General features: G+C 44.3%; 1 protein-coding gene across 1 annotated transcript in view; it reads left to right on the top strand.

Moving 5' to 3' along the window:
- The window catches only part of dnah9 (dynein, axonemal, heavy chain 9), a 294,000-nt gene that overhangs the window by 261,924 nt on the left and 14,910 nt on the right, over nt 1–17,166 (top strand). Inside the window, 1 exon segment of the mRNA XM_028475526.1 lies at nt 14,963–15,145. Within this exon segment, the coding sequence (XP_028331327.1) occupies nt 14,963–15,145 (183 nt within the window).

Here is a 17,166-nt window from a genome sequence, read left to right as displayed (position 1 = left end):
ACGGCAGGTCACGCTACTGTGATCACACACACTTCCAATCAACTGGTGTAAATAAAAGTGCTCGTATGAGCTGAAATGTTGACTTTGACCCCTTCTTATTTTTGCGGATCAAACAAGCCTGGTCCCAGGTATCGGCTTTCGGAGATGCTTGACCGAGCGGATGGGGGCGGGGCCTGTGATCAACAGTGGTCAGACGTTTACCAAACACAATTCTGGCTCTGATCGGTTCTTTTTGCTCGGTCGTGGTGCATTCTGGCAATCAGCAGTAGGCGGGGCTCAATGAGCCTGTTTTTTTCACACAAACCACTAGTTTCATGTAAGGCTGTCCTTACATAGTGACAGCTTTAGTAAATATGACAAGTTACGGACTGCACCTTTAAGTATTTCTCCTCTGGTATCTGTACTTTACTTGAGGATTTAGTTTTTGGGAAACTTTGTACTTTTACTCCTTATTTTTTACTTTTTACTTTTTTTTTTTTACTTTTAAGACATTCGAAGATGACGTCACAACGTAAAAAGACTCAAAATTTAGGTAGTTTGAGTTTTGTTCTGTTAGACAAGTCCCTTAATTTTATGGTTAATATTTTCAAGTTTTTAAAAATGTTAAACTCAAAACTGCTCTGGGTTTAATTGAGAATTTGCATTTTTTCTTTAAACATTTTCTTTATAATATTTATCTATAATAAGTATGAAATTCTCCAGCTGTTCAAAGGTAACAGATTGAACTTATTTCCATGTACCACTTTTCTACAAGTTCTTAGAAAAATGAAATATATGGAATTTTCTGGTTTTGAAACCCTGTCTAATTATTGAAGGGACATTTGTTTTACTTTTTTACTTTTACTCAAGTAACTTCAGTACTTTTACTTTTACCACAGTCATTATTTATTCAAGTATTTATACTTTTACTGGAGTTTTGAAGGTTCGCAGTTTTACCACGTCTGGGAATAGTTTTAGTTGGTTTTCCCTCTGGTTTAATGGTGACTGGGTGTGAATGGTTTAATGGTGACTGGGTCTGAATGGTTTAATGGTGGACTGGGTGTGAATGGTTTAATGGTGACTGGGTGTGAATGGTTTAGTGGTGACTGGGTGTGAATGGTTTAGTGGTGACTGGGTGTGAATGGTTTAATGGTGACTGGGTCTGAATGGTTTAATGGTGGACTGGGTGTGAATGGTTTAATGGTGGACTGGGTGTGAATGGTTTAGTGGTGACTGGGTGTGAATGGTTTAGTGGTGACTGGGTGTGAATGGTTTAATGGTGACTGGGTCTGAATGGTTTAATGGTGGACTGGGTGTGAATGGTTTAATGGTGGACTGGGTGTGAATGGTTGGAGAACAGCTGATCATTTGATCTCCTTGGTTTATTTGGGTTTAAGTTCAGAGAACAATTTCTGACCCATGAGCTAACCAGTTACTGTAACTAGATACTGGAGGTGATAATAATAGTAATTGTTATTATCTACTTATGTGTCAAACATAAAACTGTATCATGGTGTTCCGTCCCTAGTCTAGGGTAGGAACAAACACATTTCAAAGAAACACAGAGAGTTGAATAAGGCAAAGGTCATTTATTGCCCAACAATTAAACACAAAAACAGAAACATAAACGTCAGGGTGAACCAAGGCCAAAATAATAAATAAACTCCTATATTAAGCCTATACACAAAAACACTAGAAAACAGGAAATGAAATGGCAGCTCACCCCTACAGCTTCTTTAAAAATTATAAACAATAATTCCAGGTACAGTTCAAACTAAAACGCTGGTTAAACCAGGAACACTGAATACACACACACACACTTCCCACAGCCAGATACACTCTTGGTGGACAGCAAGCAAGGGAGAGTCACAGCCATTACTGCTCTCCACCAGCTTCTGGGGTAGACAGTCCTTATGTAGGGCCACACCCTGGGGAGAACCAATCAGCATCCTTGGTGATGGCCACTCCCTGCTGTCCTGCTCATTGGGATAGATATTAAATTGTGGAAGAGCTCTCACTCCTCCACCAACACCGTAAACACAATAAGGCACCAGCCGTAACATTCCCCAACCAAAGAAAACAAACTTCTCAAGTTTGATTTAACATAATGCAAAATTAAGCTCGGGACAATCCATCAGCAAAAATATTTTCACTCCCCTTCTTGTGTTTTATTTCCAAATTAAAATCTTGAATGAGTAGTGACCATCGCATTAATCTTTGATTTGAGTTTTGCATCTGATGTAGGAAAACGAAATGTTATGTCTATAACTTCTGTTCCCTGAAGGAGAGGAACGAGGTACAACACATATAGTATGGGATATCACGCCCCCGCGTGGCCTACTGAAGAAAACCTCTAATCACGCCTTTAAGGCAGATGATCTGTGATGACGTAAATGAGGCTCCGCCTGCCTCATAAATACGCTGTCATCACAGTCATCCTTCAGTTCAGTAGCCGCTCTTCACCGAGCCCATCTGTGTAGCGGGGCAAAGAAGTGTTGTACCTCGTTCCTCTCCTTCAGGGAACAGAAGTTATAGACATAACATTTCGTTCCCTTTCAGTCGATTCACTCGGTACAACACATATAGTATGGGACATGTATACACGCCCCGCAGAGCAGCTATGAACCGGAAGCCAACCTCCAGCACCTCTAGTGCATGCTAGACCCAGTGGAAAGAACCGAATGGGCCACCGAAGGGGCCGTTACATCCAGACGGTAAAACCGAACAAAAGTGTGTGGTGATGACCAACTGGCAGCACGACAGATGTCACTCAAAGATACCCCCCTAAACAAAGCCCACGATGTACATACGCCCTTGGTCGAATGTGCTCTTACACCCTGAGGTAACTGAAGACCCCTGCTGTTGTAGGCCAGGGAGATAGCCTCCACAATCCAGTGAGAAAGCCGCTGTTTAGACAGGGCTTTACCCTTTGCTGGATTAGCAAAACACACAAACAGCTGGTCACATAAACGCACACTCCTAGTGCGGTCTATGTATTCACGTAGAGCACGTACAGGACACAAGGAATGTAACCTCCTTTGTTCCTCAGATGCAAAAGGAGGAGGGCAAAAACTAATTAGCTCAAAAATCATGGAGCTATGAGCTGAAGGGATGATCTTAGGCACATATGCCATGTTTGGGCGTAATGTGACCTTAGAACCATCTGAAGTGAACTGGGTACAAGAAGGATGCACTGATAAAGCATGAAGATCGCCCACTCGCTTAGCGGAGGTCAAAGCGAGAAGTAGTGCAGTCTTATATGACAGAAATTTCATATCTGCTGACTCCATAGGCTCAAAAGGGGGGCCACAGAGAGCATCCAGCACTACAGTTAAATCCCATGAGGGGATGATGGATTTCACCACAGGCCTCAGCCGGCGAATTCCCTTTAAAAAACGCATGGCCAGCGGATGCGCACCTGGCGTCACTCCATTGAAACCAACATGGCAGGCAGATATAGCCGCCAAATAAACCTTAATAGTGGAAAAGGACAGACCTTTATCCAACAATTCCTGAAGAAAAGTCAAAATCTCCACAATCGAACACTGAAATGGGAGTACATCTCGGTCCTGACACCATTGCTCGAATGCTCGCCATTTATAAGCATATAAGCCACGAGTGGATGATGCCCTAGCACTCTGGATCGTTGCCACCACACTTGGGGGCAGACCCTGAGCCATTAAATTTGACCGTTCAACAAGTAGGCACGTAGCTGCCACAATTCCGGACGTGGATGAACCACTTCTCCACCTGCCTGCGAAAGGAGGTCCCTGCGTAGAGGAAGCTGCCACGGCTCCGCTGCCAGTAGATTGATTATCTCGGCATACCATGATTTCGCAGGCCACCGAGGGGCCACCAGAATCAGGGACAGACCCTGACGACGCACTCTCTCCAACACAGGCAGTATCATTTCTACTGGGGGAAACGCATACAGGAGCATGTTGGGCCATGGGTGCGCTAGCGCATCCATACCCAGAGGTGCATTGTGGTCTGTTATGGAAAAGAACAGGGGGCAGTGGGCGTTTGCCCTGGAAGCAAAGAGGTCCACCTCCGCCCTGCCAAATCGAACCCATATCTGAGCCACTACCAAAGGGTGTAATCTCCACTCTCTCACAAGGGGACCCCCTCTGGAGAGAAGGTCTGCACCCAGGTTCAGGCGTCCTGGAACATGAGTGGCTCTCAGAGACAGAAAATGAACACTGCCCCACATCAACAGAGAGTGAGTCAGTTTTAGCAGGGGAAGTGATCGTGTACCCCCTTGCCTGTTTATGTACGAGACCACTGTAGTGTTGTCCGTCCTGATCAGAACATGTTGGTCTGATAGCACAGAGCGAAAATACTTCAGGGCCAAGAAAGCTGCCAGCAGCTCCAGATAATTTATGTGAAGCCTGCTCTGTACTGAGGTCCAGAGTCCTCTCACTGCTGCTCCGTTGCACAGAGCCCCCCATCCCATCAGGGAGGCATCTGTGGTCACCACTTTGCGAAAGCACACCCTCCCTACCGGGGAGCCCTGGCTTAGTAACCCGGGATCCCTCCAAGGGTGGAGAGCCATCATACAAGACGGAGTTATTATCAACATCCGCTGGAGGTGACGCTGTGGACACAGCCGGTGTGAGCGAGACCAGCGCTGAAAAGCGCGCATCTTTAACAGTCCGAGCGGCACTACAGCAATCATAGACGCCATCATGCCCAAAAGCTGCAGGACCAATCGGAAACGTAGTTTGCGTCCCAGTTGAAACTGAGCGAGGCAGCGGTGAAACGCGGCCACCCTGCCCTCCGACAGACGCGCTCGGCCGGTTAAAGAGCATATCTCCAGACCGAGGAAAGAAAACTGCTGACTCGGGGTCAGCGAGCTCTTTTTCATGTTCACTGAAAAGCCCAGAGCTCAGATATGGGACAGAACAAGAGACAGATCTGCTGCTGACTGCTCTCTCGAACTCGCTAACAGAGCCCAGTCGTCCAGATAGGCTAAGACACGCACGCCTTTCTCCCGCAGAGGAGCTAACGCCGCCTCGACACACTTGGTAAAGGTGCGAGGGGCGAGCGACAAACCGAACGGAAGCACAAGGTATTCGTAGGCTACACCTTCGAATGCAAACCTTAGAAACTGCCTGTGGTCCGGGTGTATTGCCACATGAAAATAAGCGTCCGTGAGATCTATAGTTGTGAACCAATCCCCCGGATTGATAGCGCTCAGTAGCTGTCTGAGTGTTAGCATCTTGAACCTGTACGTCCGCAGATACCTGTTCAACACTCGCAGGTCTAATATAGGACGGAGTCCCCCCCCTTTCTTCGGAATAATGAAATAACGGCTGTACCAACCTCTTTTCATCTCCGAAGTGGGCACCACTCTCACCGCTTTCTTGCTCAAAAGCGTGTGTATTTCCTCCCTCATTACAGCTGCAGCCTCCTTCTTTACCACTGTGTTTATTACAGAAGTGAAGCGTGGAGGTCTGACCCGGAACTGTAACCGGTAACCCATAGCAACGGTCCTCTCTACCCAAGGGGTGAGTGCGCATGCGCGCCACCTGGGAAGGTGGGCAGCGAGCGGACTGACCTGTAGCACTGTGGGTGGAGTGCTGCTGCCCTCTAGCGTGCTGGGGGGTAGCAGCCTCACATGACCGACCAGGTTTACATGAGTTGGAGCTTGTGTTGTTTTTCTTTGTTTTTTTATACAAAATGCACTTTTTATTGAGTGCCACATGGGCATATTTGCAGTAGGCACAGAGTGAACCTTTAAAGGGGCACCAAGAAAGTGACGAACATTGCAAAACTTTACAGTAACCTGAGAAACATTCAACACCCCCGAACTGGGGTTTATAAACAGAGGTAACAGATGTGCATTTGTGTGCATGGGGGGATTGTGCTTGGGAGACTGTGTTAGGAGAGAACAATGCCTTTTGGGATTGGGCCCCTGAACAGAACTCGGCCGGCGCCTTTTCGGCGGCAACAAAATATGGACAGCAGCGTCTCCCTGCTGCTTCAGTCCCTCTCCACTCAGTCCCACTGCTAGGAGGTGTGTGGCTTCTTCCGCCTATGCGCTGGGCCCTTTTGGAAGCCCTGCGGCGGACCTTTGCTCCAAGCCGAGTGGTGTGGAGCATGACGAGGAACCTGCGGCGCAGGAGGCTGCACCTTCCCCGGTTGTCCGAAACCTGACGGAGGTGTAGCCTTCTTGTAGGGCGGCGGAGGTGGCGCTGCAGGCCTGCGTGCACCTGCCGCTTGTTTGGGCTTAGCGTCACGCCTGGGTATGATGCTGCGCAGGGCTTCAGCTTGTTTCTTCCCTAACTCAAAACGTGCCTGAATGGCGTCAAGAGATTGCCCGAACAAACCCATGGGAGATACCGGCTCGTCCAAATAAACGGCCCGGTCTCTCTCTGGAACATCCGATAGAGTCAGCCACAGGTGTCTCTGTGACACCACGGTAGACGCCATTCCTCTGCCGAGGGAGAGCGCTGCACAGCGGGACACCCGGAGGATATAATCCGTGGCGACCCTCACCTCGTTAAGAAGAGGAGCCAGAGAGCTGTCGGGGGGAAGCAGCGAACTGAGCTCAGCCAGCCGCATAGCCTGATAGGTCTGCAGCATGGTGACAGAGCTCAGTGCACGAGCGGTGCCTGCCTGTGCTCTGTAGATTTTATCCAGCTGCGAGGAGGAAAATCTACAGTGCTTGGAAGGAAGCGATGTGGGGCCGCTCACGCCATGGTTGTGAGAAAGCGCCAGATACGCAGCCAGAGAAGGCTCCATAGGTGGAGGGTTGACTAAGCCAGCCTTTTCCGCTCCATCCAAATCCAAAAACTGTCCATAGCCGGGCACCGTGACGCGGGTAGACAGTGGTTTGTTCCATGTTGATGTCAACTCCGAGATAAAATCCGGGAACATGGGCAGACTCGGACGAAGCCGGGTCCCTAGACTCGGATAGGAGAGGGTCATGCCGTGCGACCGCAGCTTTTCCCAGAACCTTCTCCACGAAAGTGACCCGCCTTTCCAAGGTTGAACGCCGAAGCTGGCGACAAAACGCACAGGACTCGGGCTGTGTCAACGCTCTCCTGGCGTGGACTATTCCCAGGCAGACGGGACATGCTTCGTGCTGGTCCTTATCGTGTAAGGAGAAGCCGCACCCCTGAGGACAGGGGCGAACAGAAGACTTCTTCCTTGCGTTAGCCTTCGTGCTCATTTTGATACACCGAAGCTTGTTAATAGAACTAGCGCTCCGCGGGCAGCAGCAGTAGCTGCTAACACCAACAGGAGCAGTTAAACTAATTCTAAGTAGGCAGTAGCCAAGGCAGAGACAGAGCTAACTAGCAGCAGCTTGTTAGCTCCACTCGGTAGAGGTGTTCTTAGCGAGGTGAAGAGCGTAAGAACTGAAGGATGACTGTGATGACAGCGTATTTATGAGGCAGGCGGAGCCTCATTTACGTCATCACAGATCATCTGCCTTAAAGGCGTGATTAGAGGTTTTCTTCAGTAGGCCACGCGGGGGCGTGATATCCCATACTATATGTGTTGTACCGAGTGAATCGACTGAAAGGGAACAAGTGGATTGTGATCAGTGTATACTTTTATTGGAATAACTGAGGACCCGACGTAAACTTCAAAAAACTGCAGAGCTAGAAGAAGGCTTAGAGCTTCTTTCTCTATTGTGCTATAGTTTACCTGAGCTCCACTGAACGTCTTTGAAAAATAGCACACCGGGTGATTAACTCCATCCCCATCCTCCTGAAACAAAACCGCTCCAGCACCATTTGCACTTGCATCCACCTCCAGCTGAAATGGGCGTAACACTTCAGGGGCAGACAGAACAGGGCTACTACACAGAAGTGCTTTACAGGCAGTAAAAGCATGTTGGAACTCTTCACTCCAAATGAACTCTTTTTTTACACTGGTTAAACTCGTTAGAGGGGCAACCACTTCCGCAAAGTTTTTACAAAAGCTGCGATAGTAACCAGCCATTCCTAAAAATCGACGGCTTTCTCGCCTGGTCTGTGGCGCAGGGTACTCAATGATAACCTGAATCTTAGCAGTTATAGGCCGCACCTGTCCCTGACCTGCCCTCCTACCTAGATAGGTGATAGTCGCTTTACCAAACTCACACTTTGCTAAGTTTAAGGTCAGATTGACCTCCTTTAGTTTGCTAAAAACCAGTCTCAATGTGTGTAAATGCTCAGTCCAGGTGTCAGAATACACAACATCATCTATATACACTTCGCAGTTGCTTACCTCAGCAAGCACCATATTCATCAGCCGCTGAAACGTGGCAGGAGCATTTCGAAGACCAAAGGGCATCACTGTATACTGGAAAAAACCATCTGGGGTAACAAAAGCAGAAACTTCAAAAGCATGGGAGGTCAAAGGAACGTGCCAGTATCCTTTCAATAAATCAAGTTTTGTCACAAATTTTGCAGATCCAACTCGGTCTACACAATCATCGATCCGGGGTAGGGGAACGAATCAGCTTTGGTGACATTGTTAACTGTAGTCAGTACAGAATCTATTAGTTCCATCCGGTTTGGGAACCAGCAAACAAGGTGAACTCCAAGCACTACAACTTCGAACAGCAAGGTTATTCTCCAACAGATATTTCATCTCCTCTTTCATAAGAGCACGTTTGGTTGGGTTTACACGGTAAGCCGCCTGTTTAATGGGGGGACTTTTACCAGTGTCTATGTCATGTGACAACACAGTGGTACGGGTTGGAGTGTCTGAAAACAACGTGGGATTATCCAGAGTTAAATTTATACTATCTGTCTGAAAAGTGCTCTCTAAATGACTTAGATACGTTTGCATGTCACTCATGATTGTAGAGTTCTCCAAACGAGATGAACTGGGTGAATCTTTTAAAGGAAAATCGGTACAATTCTCACTACCCTCTGTCTCTCGCGAAGTCGACACAGAGACTACCACGGCCACAGCAGGTGGTTTTGAAAGATCACTTCTCGGGACATATTTTTTTATCATGTTTACATGACAAACTCTCGACTTCCTCATTCTATCAGGGGTGCCAATCACATAGTCCGTCTCACTTAACTGTTTCTCAACATTATAAGGCCCACAAAATTTTCCCTGAAGTGCACCACTCGGAATCAGAAGCAGAACCAGAACTTTATCACCAGCACTAAACTGTCTTTTAACAGCTTTACAATCATATCTACGCTTCATCCCCTGTTGGGATGCAGCCAACGAATTACTTGCAATCTGACAAGCATTGTGCAACCTCTCCCTTACCTTAGAAACCAAATCCAGCACATTACACATAGGACGATGAACTTCTTCCAGAACTTTTTCTTTTAACAACTGTAGTGGTCCACGCACGGTGTGACCAAACACTAAGTCAGCTGGGCTAAAACCAGTTGACTCCTGAACACTCTCACGCACAGCCATGAGGAGGAAAGGCAACCCTTCATCCCAATCCCTACGCTGCTCCAGACAGTATTTTCGCAGCATAGACTTTAACGTCTGGTGGAACCGCTCCAGCGCCCCCTGGGATTGAGGGTGGAAAGCGCTAGATTTAACATGCTCAATTGACAATGAAGCAAGGACCTGGGAGAACACTTTGGAAGTAAAATTACTTCCCTGGTCCGTTTGTACAGACCGTGGAAGCCCAAAGGTTGAGAAGAATTTTAGCAGTGCTTTAATCACAGTCCTAGCTTTTATGGTGCGTAGAGGGATGGCTTCTGGGTAACGAGTTGCACTACACATTAGAGTTACCATGTATTGGTTACCACACTTTGTTTTTGGGAGGGGACCCACACAGTCTAATACAACGTTTTCAAAAGGTTCACCTAAAGCTGGGATTGGATGCAATGGTGCTGGAGGAATTGTCTGATTAGGTTTTCCACTTAATTGACACACGTGACATGAGCGACAGAATATTCCCACATCAGATTTTAGTCCAGGCCAAAAAAAACAGCGAAGGACTCTGTAATAGGTTTTCTTAATTCCTAAATGTCCAGCAAGACCATCGTGAGCTAAACTAAGCACCTGGTAACGGAACGGTTGTGGAACCACCACTTGTTTCACCACATTCCACTCTAAATTACCAGTTGCAGGAGGAAACCAATGGCACATAAGGACACCGTTCTCCAAACTGTACACATTTTCAGAATTGGTTTGAGCGGTGACTGCAGCTTCTAAACAAGCAGACAGGGTTGGGTCTGTTTTTTGAGCGGCTACAAAAGAACTTTGATCCACCTCAAACTTCAAATCTGCCACACTGGGTATCAGACTGTCATTAGGTTTTGCTGGATTATCATCAGAGTCAAATTTTTCACTCATCTGGTCCTGATGATCATTTGACAGAAATGAATCAGACAAATCTATACCTTTACATTTTCTAGCTTGTGCACGGGTTACAGCACAAACAGGAAACACGTTATTTTTTTCTGCAGTTATCAAACCAACTCCGGGATTATTAATCACTTCCACAACAGGAAACACACGCTCACCCGCCAGATCATTCCCCAATATCATGGACACCCCCTGGACTGGTAATCGTTCCCGCACTCCTACACGCACTCGTCCAGACACTAGAGAGGAACTCAAACATATTGAATGGAGCGGGGCGCGCAAAGTGCTCATTTGCACCCCCCACACCAGTGCGTCTGAGCCACAGTATGAGCTGTCAGAAAAGGGTAAAGCGCTCTGTACAATTAATGACTGAGAAGCTCCAGTATCACGGAGAATACTGATCGGCACCTCATCTTTCCCTTTACCCGTTAGAGAAACAGCTCCCTTTATTATGAACGGATCATAACTCGCGTCCAGCCGTGCGTCACTAACGCATGACGTGTCAGTAGGTTGCAATGGAGCAGGACGCACAAAACCAACGCTTTTTGGAGTTGATGATTTTGTTTTGTTCTTTGATTGCTCTCTGCGTAAAATAACGGGGCATCATGACAATAAAAGCACACATGGTCAGTATAGCTGCTGCTGCTGACAGGAGCGGCGTTGGAGCGCAGTGGGCCTCTGTGCGTAAACTTTGGAGTTTTAACCTCAGCGCAGGTGACACGCTCACGGTGAACCGACGGAAAAGAAACTCGATGTGTTAAAACAAATTTATCTGCTAATACAGCAGCGTTTGCTAACGTTCCCACCTTTTGTTCATTTAAATAAACCACAAGTTTTTCAGGCAAACACGATTTAAAGTCCTCTAACAGGGTTAATTCACGAAGCTGCTCAAGTGTTGTAACTTTGCTTGCTGTGCACCATTTATCGAGCAAAATAGATTTTTCCTCTACATATGTTTGGCTTGCTGATTTTTCACAGGAACGAAACTTTTGCCTATAAGCTTCTGGCACTAACTCATACGTGCGTAACACTGTGGCTTTCACCACGTCATAAGATAAACTTTCCTCTATTGATAGGGCTGAACAAACTTCCTGTGCTTTTCCCACCAATTTACACTGGAGCAGTAAACACCACACATCCCTCGGCCAGTTCAAAGTGGCTGCTATACGCTCAAACGTTAAAATAACTGTCCACCTCACTCTCTCTAAACTGTGGCACTAAGGTGATCTGACGGCTTACGTTGAATTGATCAGCAGGAGAAGGGGGCGTGTTACTCACAGGCGGTGTGCGCAGGACAGGAACTTCCAGCACCATCATCCTCAGGCGGAGACGCATGAGCTCAACCTCATGATTTTTTGTCTCCACTTCACGTATGTGGAGGGCCAACTTTAAGTCCTCCGTGTCCACACCTGCCTGGATCAGCGCGATCGGGTCTGTGTGTGGCAGTGCCGCCCGCTCTGGAGCCTCTGCTCCGGCCACACCCCGAGCGCTGACAGCCGGTAAGGCTGACGTGTCAGTCTCCGCTCCCACTTTCTCCTCTACGCCCAAAGCGCTGGTCAACTGAGACGGCGTCTTCACCACACCCTTTTCTATCAATTGCTTTGTCAAACAACTCTTAATTTCTGTCTTAGTGCCATGTAACGGAAGAAGAATGTCACAAAAATTGGCATTAAACATCAACTCATCTTTGCTACACCTATCCAGTTTATCTAATGAGGGATTCATTTTAAACTCCTCCATCACAAACTGGAGAAGAGAAAAATCAGCCAGCCAACAATATGAAAAGCTCTACCCGACTACAATAAAGAATTACCTTTAAACACATTAAAAAAAAACAGACTATTTCAGATGAATCCCGGACAAGCCCCCAAAAATATGTTACGTCCCTAGTCTAGGGTAGGAACAAACACATTTAAAAGAAACACAGAGAGTTGAATAAGGCAAAGGTCATTTATTGCCCAACAATTAAACACAAAAACAGAAGCATAAACGTCAGGGTGAACCAAGGCCAAAATAATAAATAAACTCCTATATTAAGCCTATACACAAAAACACTAGAAAACAGGAAATGAAATGGCAGCTCACCCCTACAGCTTCTTTACAAAATATAAACAATAATTCCAGGTACAGTTCAAACTAAAACGCTGGTTAAACCAGGAACACTGAATACACACACACACACTTCACACAGCCAGATACACACTTGGTGGACAGCAAGGAAGGGAGAGTCACAGCCACCACTGCTCTCCACCAGCTTCTGGGGTAGACAGTCCTTATGTAGGGCCACACCCTGGGGAGAACCAATCAGCATCCTTGGTGATGGCCACTCCCTGCTGTCCTGCTCATTGGGATAGATATTAAATTGTGGAAGAGCTCTCACTCCTCCACCAACACCGTAAACACAATACGGCACCAGCCGTAACACATGGTTCACCAGGTTGGTGTTAAAATTGTAATTGACTGTTTATAGAATTTTCACGACAATTCTAATTCCCAAGTAACATATCAGAACTCAGTTACAATTCAATTATGGTTCCCACAGCAACGGATGTTTCCAAGTCAAATTATAATTATGTCATATTTGTAATGAATTGACCCCAACCCTGGTTAATGCACCCTAAATGTTTGTTTTGGACTTAATCAGAAATATTTTTAATTTACGAGGTCAAGTCCAAGGTCCCAGTGGATAAAATGAAGATGGATTGTGTTTAGTTGTCTCCGTCTAACAGAAGAGACTGAGGACTTCAGAATAAGCTTATGACATCATCTGTTTTATCGTTATATACATTAGGCGTAGAGTGTTTTAAAGCTCGAAGAAGAAAAAGTACAGCAGACACAGTAGTTTATTTATTTGGTATCATTGTTCCAACTCTTTAAGGTCATTTTAAAAACAGATTTACTGTGCAGCATGTATTTGTTACAGCAGTCTTAGCAGCAGCTCAGTGACATTTAAAATAAACTGTTCGCAATTTTACACAGAAATGAGTTTGATTTGACAGCTAAGTTTTCTCACTGGATGAGAAAGGCCAGAGCACACACTGTGGTTTTATCCTCCAATAACGTTAGCCAGTCCCTCCAGGATTTCACAGGCTTTTTTTGTGATTTTTACCAATGAAAAATACATATTGACCAGACATGTTCTAGAAAAAATATGCTTTTTTGTTGGAAAGCAAACACCAACACAACATACACTGAACACACCCTGAATGCAACAGTTATTAATCAAAATGATCATCAGAAAAACAGGCCAGTAAACAATGTTGAACTTAAGGAATCTGTCATGAAGACATATTTCTTTAGTCATAACAAAAATAATAATACAAAGCATTAATGAACATACTGTATGTAATGATATTGTGTACTTCCTGTTTGTCTCCACATGGGGTTGTGCTCTGGCTTTCATTCTCTTGACATGTTTTGCAGAAGCAAAATGTTTGTTCATAGACGACTTCCGCTTTTGCTCGATGATGACATTTTGAACAAAAAAGTTTACCTTTCCTCTTATGAAGCAACGTTGGGTTCTGTTTCACACGGTCCTTAGCCCATATTTTGTAAGCAAATGCGAAGTATTTCTGTTGCACATGATTCCATTGAATGATTTCTCCTGGCACTGGTTGAAAACAGGATGTGACGTATGCATTTTCCAAACAGAAAAAATAGAGTGCTGAATCAGGCCAAGTATTTTCCCCAACCCTTATGATGTCATAAGGGGGCAAACATCCAACTGTCCTGTTTGGAGCTGACTTTTTACCAAATATGTAGTAGCAAGGGAGGAGGAAACAGAGCTTTTTCTACATTGGCCCTCTGAATGAGGCTAAAGGAACGTATATCACTGTAGCTAAATCATTATAAAATTACATTTTTTTTAATACTGTCCCTTTAAAAATAAATTCCAAAATGGCCACTTTCTGGTTTAGAGAAAAGCAATAAACAGACACATGAAATAACAGCAGTGCAGGAGACTGTTTACTGTGGTCAGTGATAAACACCTACCCAGTGTAAAGCAAGTAGTTGGATCGTTGGATGTCCCATTAATCCCATACTGAGGTTGTTCATGTGTACACCAGTACAGCTTGTGTAAAAAACTATTAAAAGGTGAAATCTACTCCTAGATCTGCTCATGTGCTCATTTTCTGACCATAAACTGCCTGATTGTGAGATACTGTATATGTTAGTTGTGTATTATATTTTAGTGTGTCTTAGTGCTATGATGTGTGTGACCTTTTCTGTTTGAACTTTAACATGTGCAGAGCCCAGAGTTTTACCAATGAGACTCACTTTGTATTCAGATACGTTTGAGGCTCTTTGACCAATCTATTGATATGATGACCTCATCCTTTGTTTGGCAGCTAATCCCATGATTGATTACTAATGCCTGTTGACTTGGGAAAATGTTGACAGATATTAGCTAGCATTACTTACACACATAAATATGATGTAAACATTGATTTTATTCAAGGGATTACACTGGTATGGTAAAAAAGAGCTGGTGCTGCAAAATGCATATGTTTTATAAATATTTATGAAACTGTTGCATTCCTCTTGTTGTCAGTGCAAACTGAGTGAATCTGACACAGATAACCTAATCTCTCACTAGTTGTTTACTCAGGAGTATTTCTCTTTTTCTTTTGTTCTTCTTGTCTGAAATACTTGTGATGAACTGGAAACAAACCCTTCTTCATATTGTTTACCTCATCAGGTCCACGGCGTGTTGGAGGAGATTTTAGAGAAGCTTCCAGAGGAGTTTAACATGGCTGAGCTACTGGGGAGGGCTGAGGATCGGACCCCCTACCAGGTGGTGGCGCTACAGGAGTGTGAGCGTATGAACGTCCTCACACAGGAGATCAGACGCTCTCTGTGTGAGCTCCAGCTCGGACTCAAGGTGAGCAAATAAGAGCCAGTTATGGATGTCAGCAGTGAGAGAAAGATAGTTCAACTAAACTTGTATCGTTTTAAAGGGTTCCTGTGTTTAATGTATTAACAATAAACCAATATGTGCACCTTTTTATTTAAGAAAAACACATTAAATTGACTTTTTAGAGCTAATGGGCTAAGCTAATAGGCTAAGCTAAAGGGCTAAGCTAATGGACAGAATTCCTTCACAGAAAGTGGTTGAATGCAGCGTGTAAACGTACATGTTGAAAACACTACTACGTTTCTGCTTACAGGGGATACTATGGGGGGTGTCATGGCACTAACCACACCCCCACCACAATGTTCCCTCTTATTTCCTTGTGTCTAAATGATGAACTCTGTCAGGTATCTGTTGGTTTAGGTCCATTCAATGAACACGTATCTTTTCACGCAGGTTTCATCACAGTTTCTAACCATATTTGTGCACTTCCAACACCCAACTACTCAGCCATGGCTCGTTTCTGCAGCTAACAACAGCTCTGTTAGTCTGTTAGGCTAATTGTGCAGCTGAGTGGGTGCAGGGAGGCTCACAAGCAGTTGGTGAGAAAGGTGATATTTAATAAATATTTAACTACAATTCCCACAATGTAAACAGACTGTCTCTACCTCCCACAATGCACCATTTATTTAAAGCGACGCACCGTGACCATCAACCAACGTGCGTCATATCCTGACCAAAATGGCAGCTCTCCATAGTTTATGACCCAAGGTATAAAATCTTTCTAAAAAGTCATTTTATTATGTTTTTTTATTTTAAAAGATGCACATATTTTGTTTATTGGTAATACATTAAACACATTTTTGTTATATTCACTACAGGTTCTTTTTAAGCTTGATTTGCTTCACGCCAAGATCAAACTCCAACTTAAAATTAGATTATTTTGTATTTTTGAAAATATTTCTTTTCATTTAAACATTTTTCAAGTAAAAAGTAGCTCAATATAAATAGTACTCAAAGTAAAAGTGTAAATGTAATGAATTACTTCTTTTAAAATGTACTCGTCTCTAGTCAACATGTCTGCTGTGAGCGCTAAACGTTCAAAGGTGTGGCTTCATTTTACCAAGAACTGAAAACTCAACACTGTGTCGGTCCCAAAGTGGGTGTGTCCAAAGGAGGGAATATTAGCTACTTAATAAAACACTTAGAAGCAGGGCTGGCTTTAGTCTTTAACACGCCCCCCCAAATAAATGAATAGAAATAGATCAAGTTTTTTAAAGAAGTCCATACACAGTGTGTAAACATTATTATTTATGTTAAATATCAGGACAAAACAGTGCATCACAACAAACCATTGAAAAAAAACAACCAATTTTAAAAATTAGAATATACACTATAAAACAATTTAACACCTACAGGTATAGTATTGTACAATTTCCTGAAGGAACAACAACAACAACAATGATGCAAAATAGAACAGAAATGTAAAACAGTATAATCAACAGTTAAACTAAAATATTAAAGTTTCAGTTCTACTTTCCTGTTTGGTTTTATTACTCAGTAACACAAATGTTAAACCCAAAGAACACAATGTGTAAACAACACAATAGAATAGAACAATATTTAAAATAAAATAAATATGAATATGCATAAATATGGGCATAAGATCTGCTGGTATGGTTACAGGTTTTAATATTAATATTAATTAAGAGGAAACATGTAGAGTGATTGTAAAATGTGTTTCACATTTATTATACCTTTTTAAATTATTATTATTATCATTATTATTGTTTTGGGGAGGTGCGATTTGGCACCCCTCCAGCAGATGGCGCCCTAGGCGGCCGCCTGCGTTGCCTGTCCAGAAGGCCGGCCCTGCTTGGATGGTAATGATGGAATGAAGCTGAAGGACAGCAGTGTGTTATAGAGCTGAGCGGCTAACGTTAGCGCTACGTCTTCAGTTTAACCTCCCATTGTCTCTGACTATGGTTCTACAACAGAAAGTCATGGTTTGACTAGTTTAAAGGTTTTGTGGACGACGTTTAGAAAAGAAA

Source organism: Gouania willdenowi, chromosome 19, assembly GCF_900634775.1.
Source record: "Gouania willdenowi chromosome 19, fGouWil2.1, whole genome shotgun sequence".
Classification (NCBI taxonomy): domain Eukaryota; kingdom Metazoa; phylum Chordata; class Actinopteri; order Blenniiformes; family Gobiesocidae; genus Gouania; species Gouania willdenowi.
Note: the sequence above shows the minus strand (reverse complement) of the source record. Positions and strands in the feature narration are given on the sequence as shown.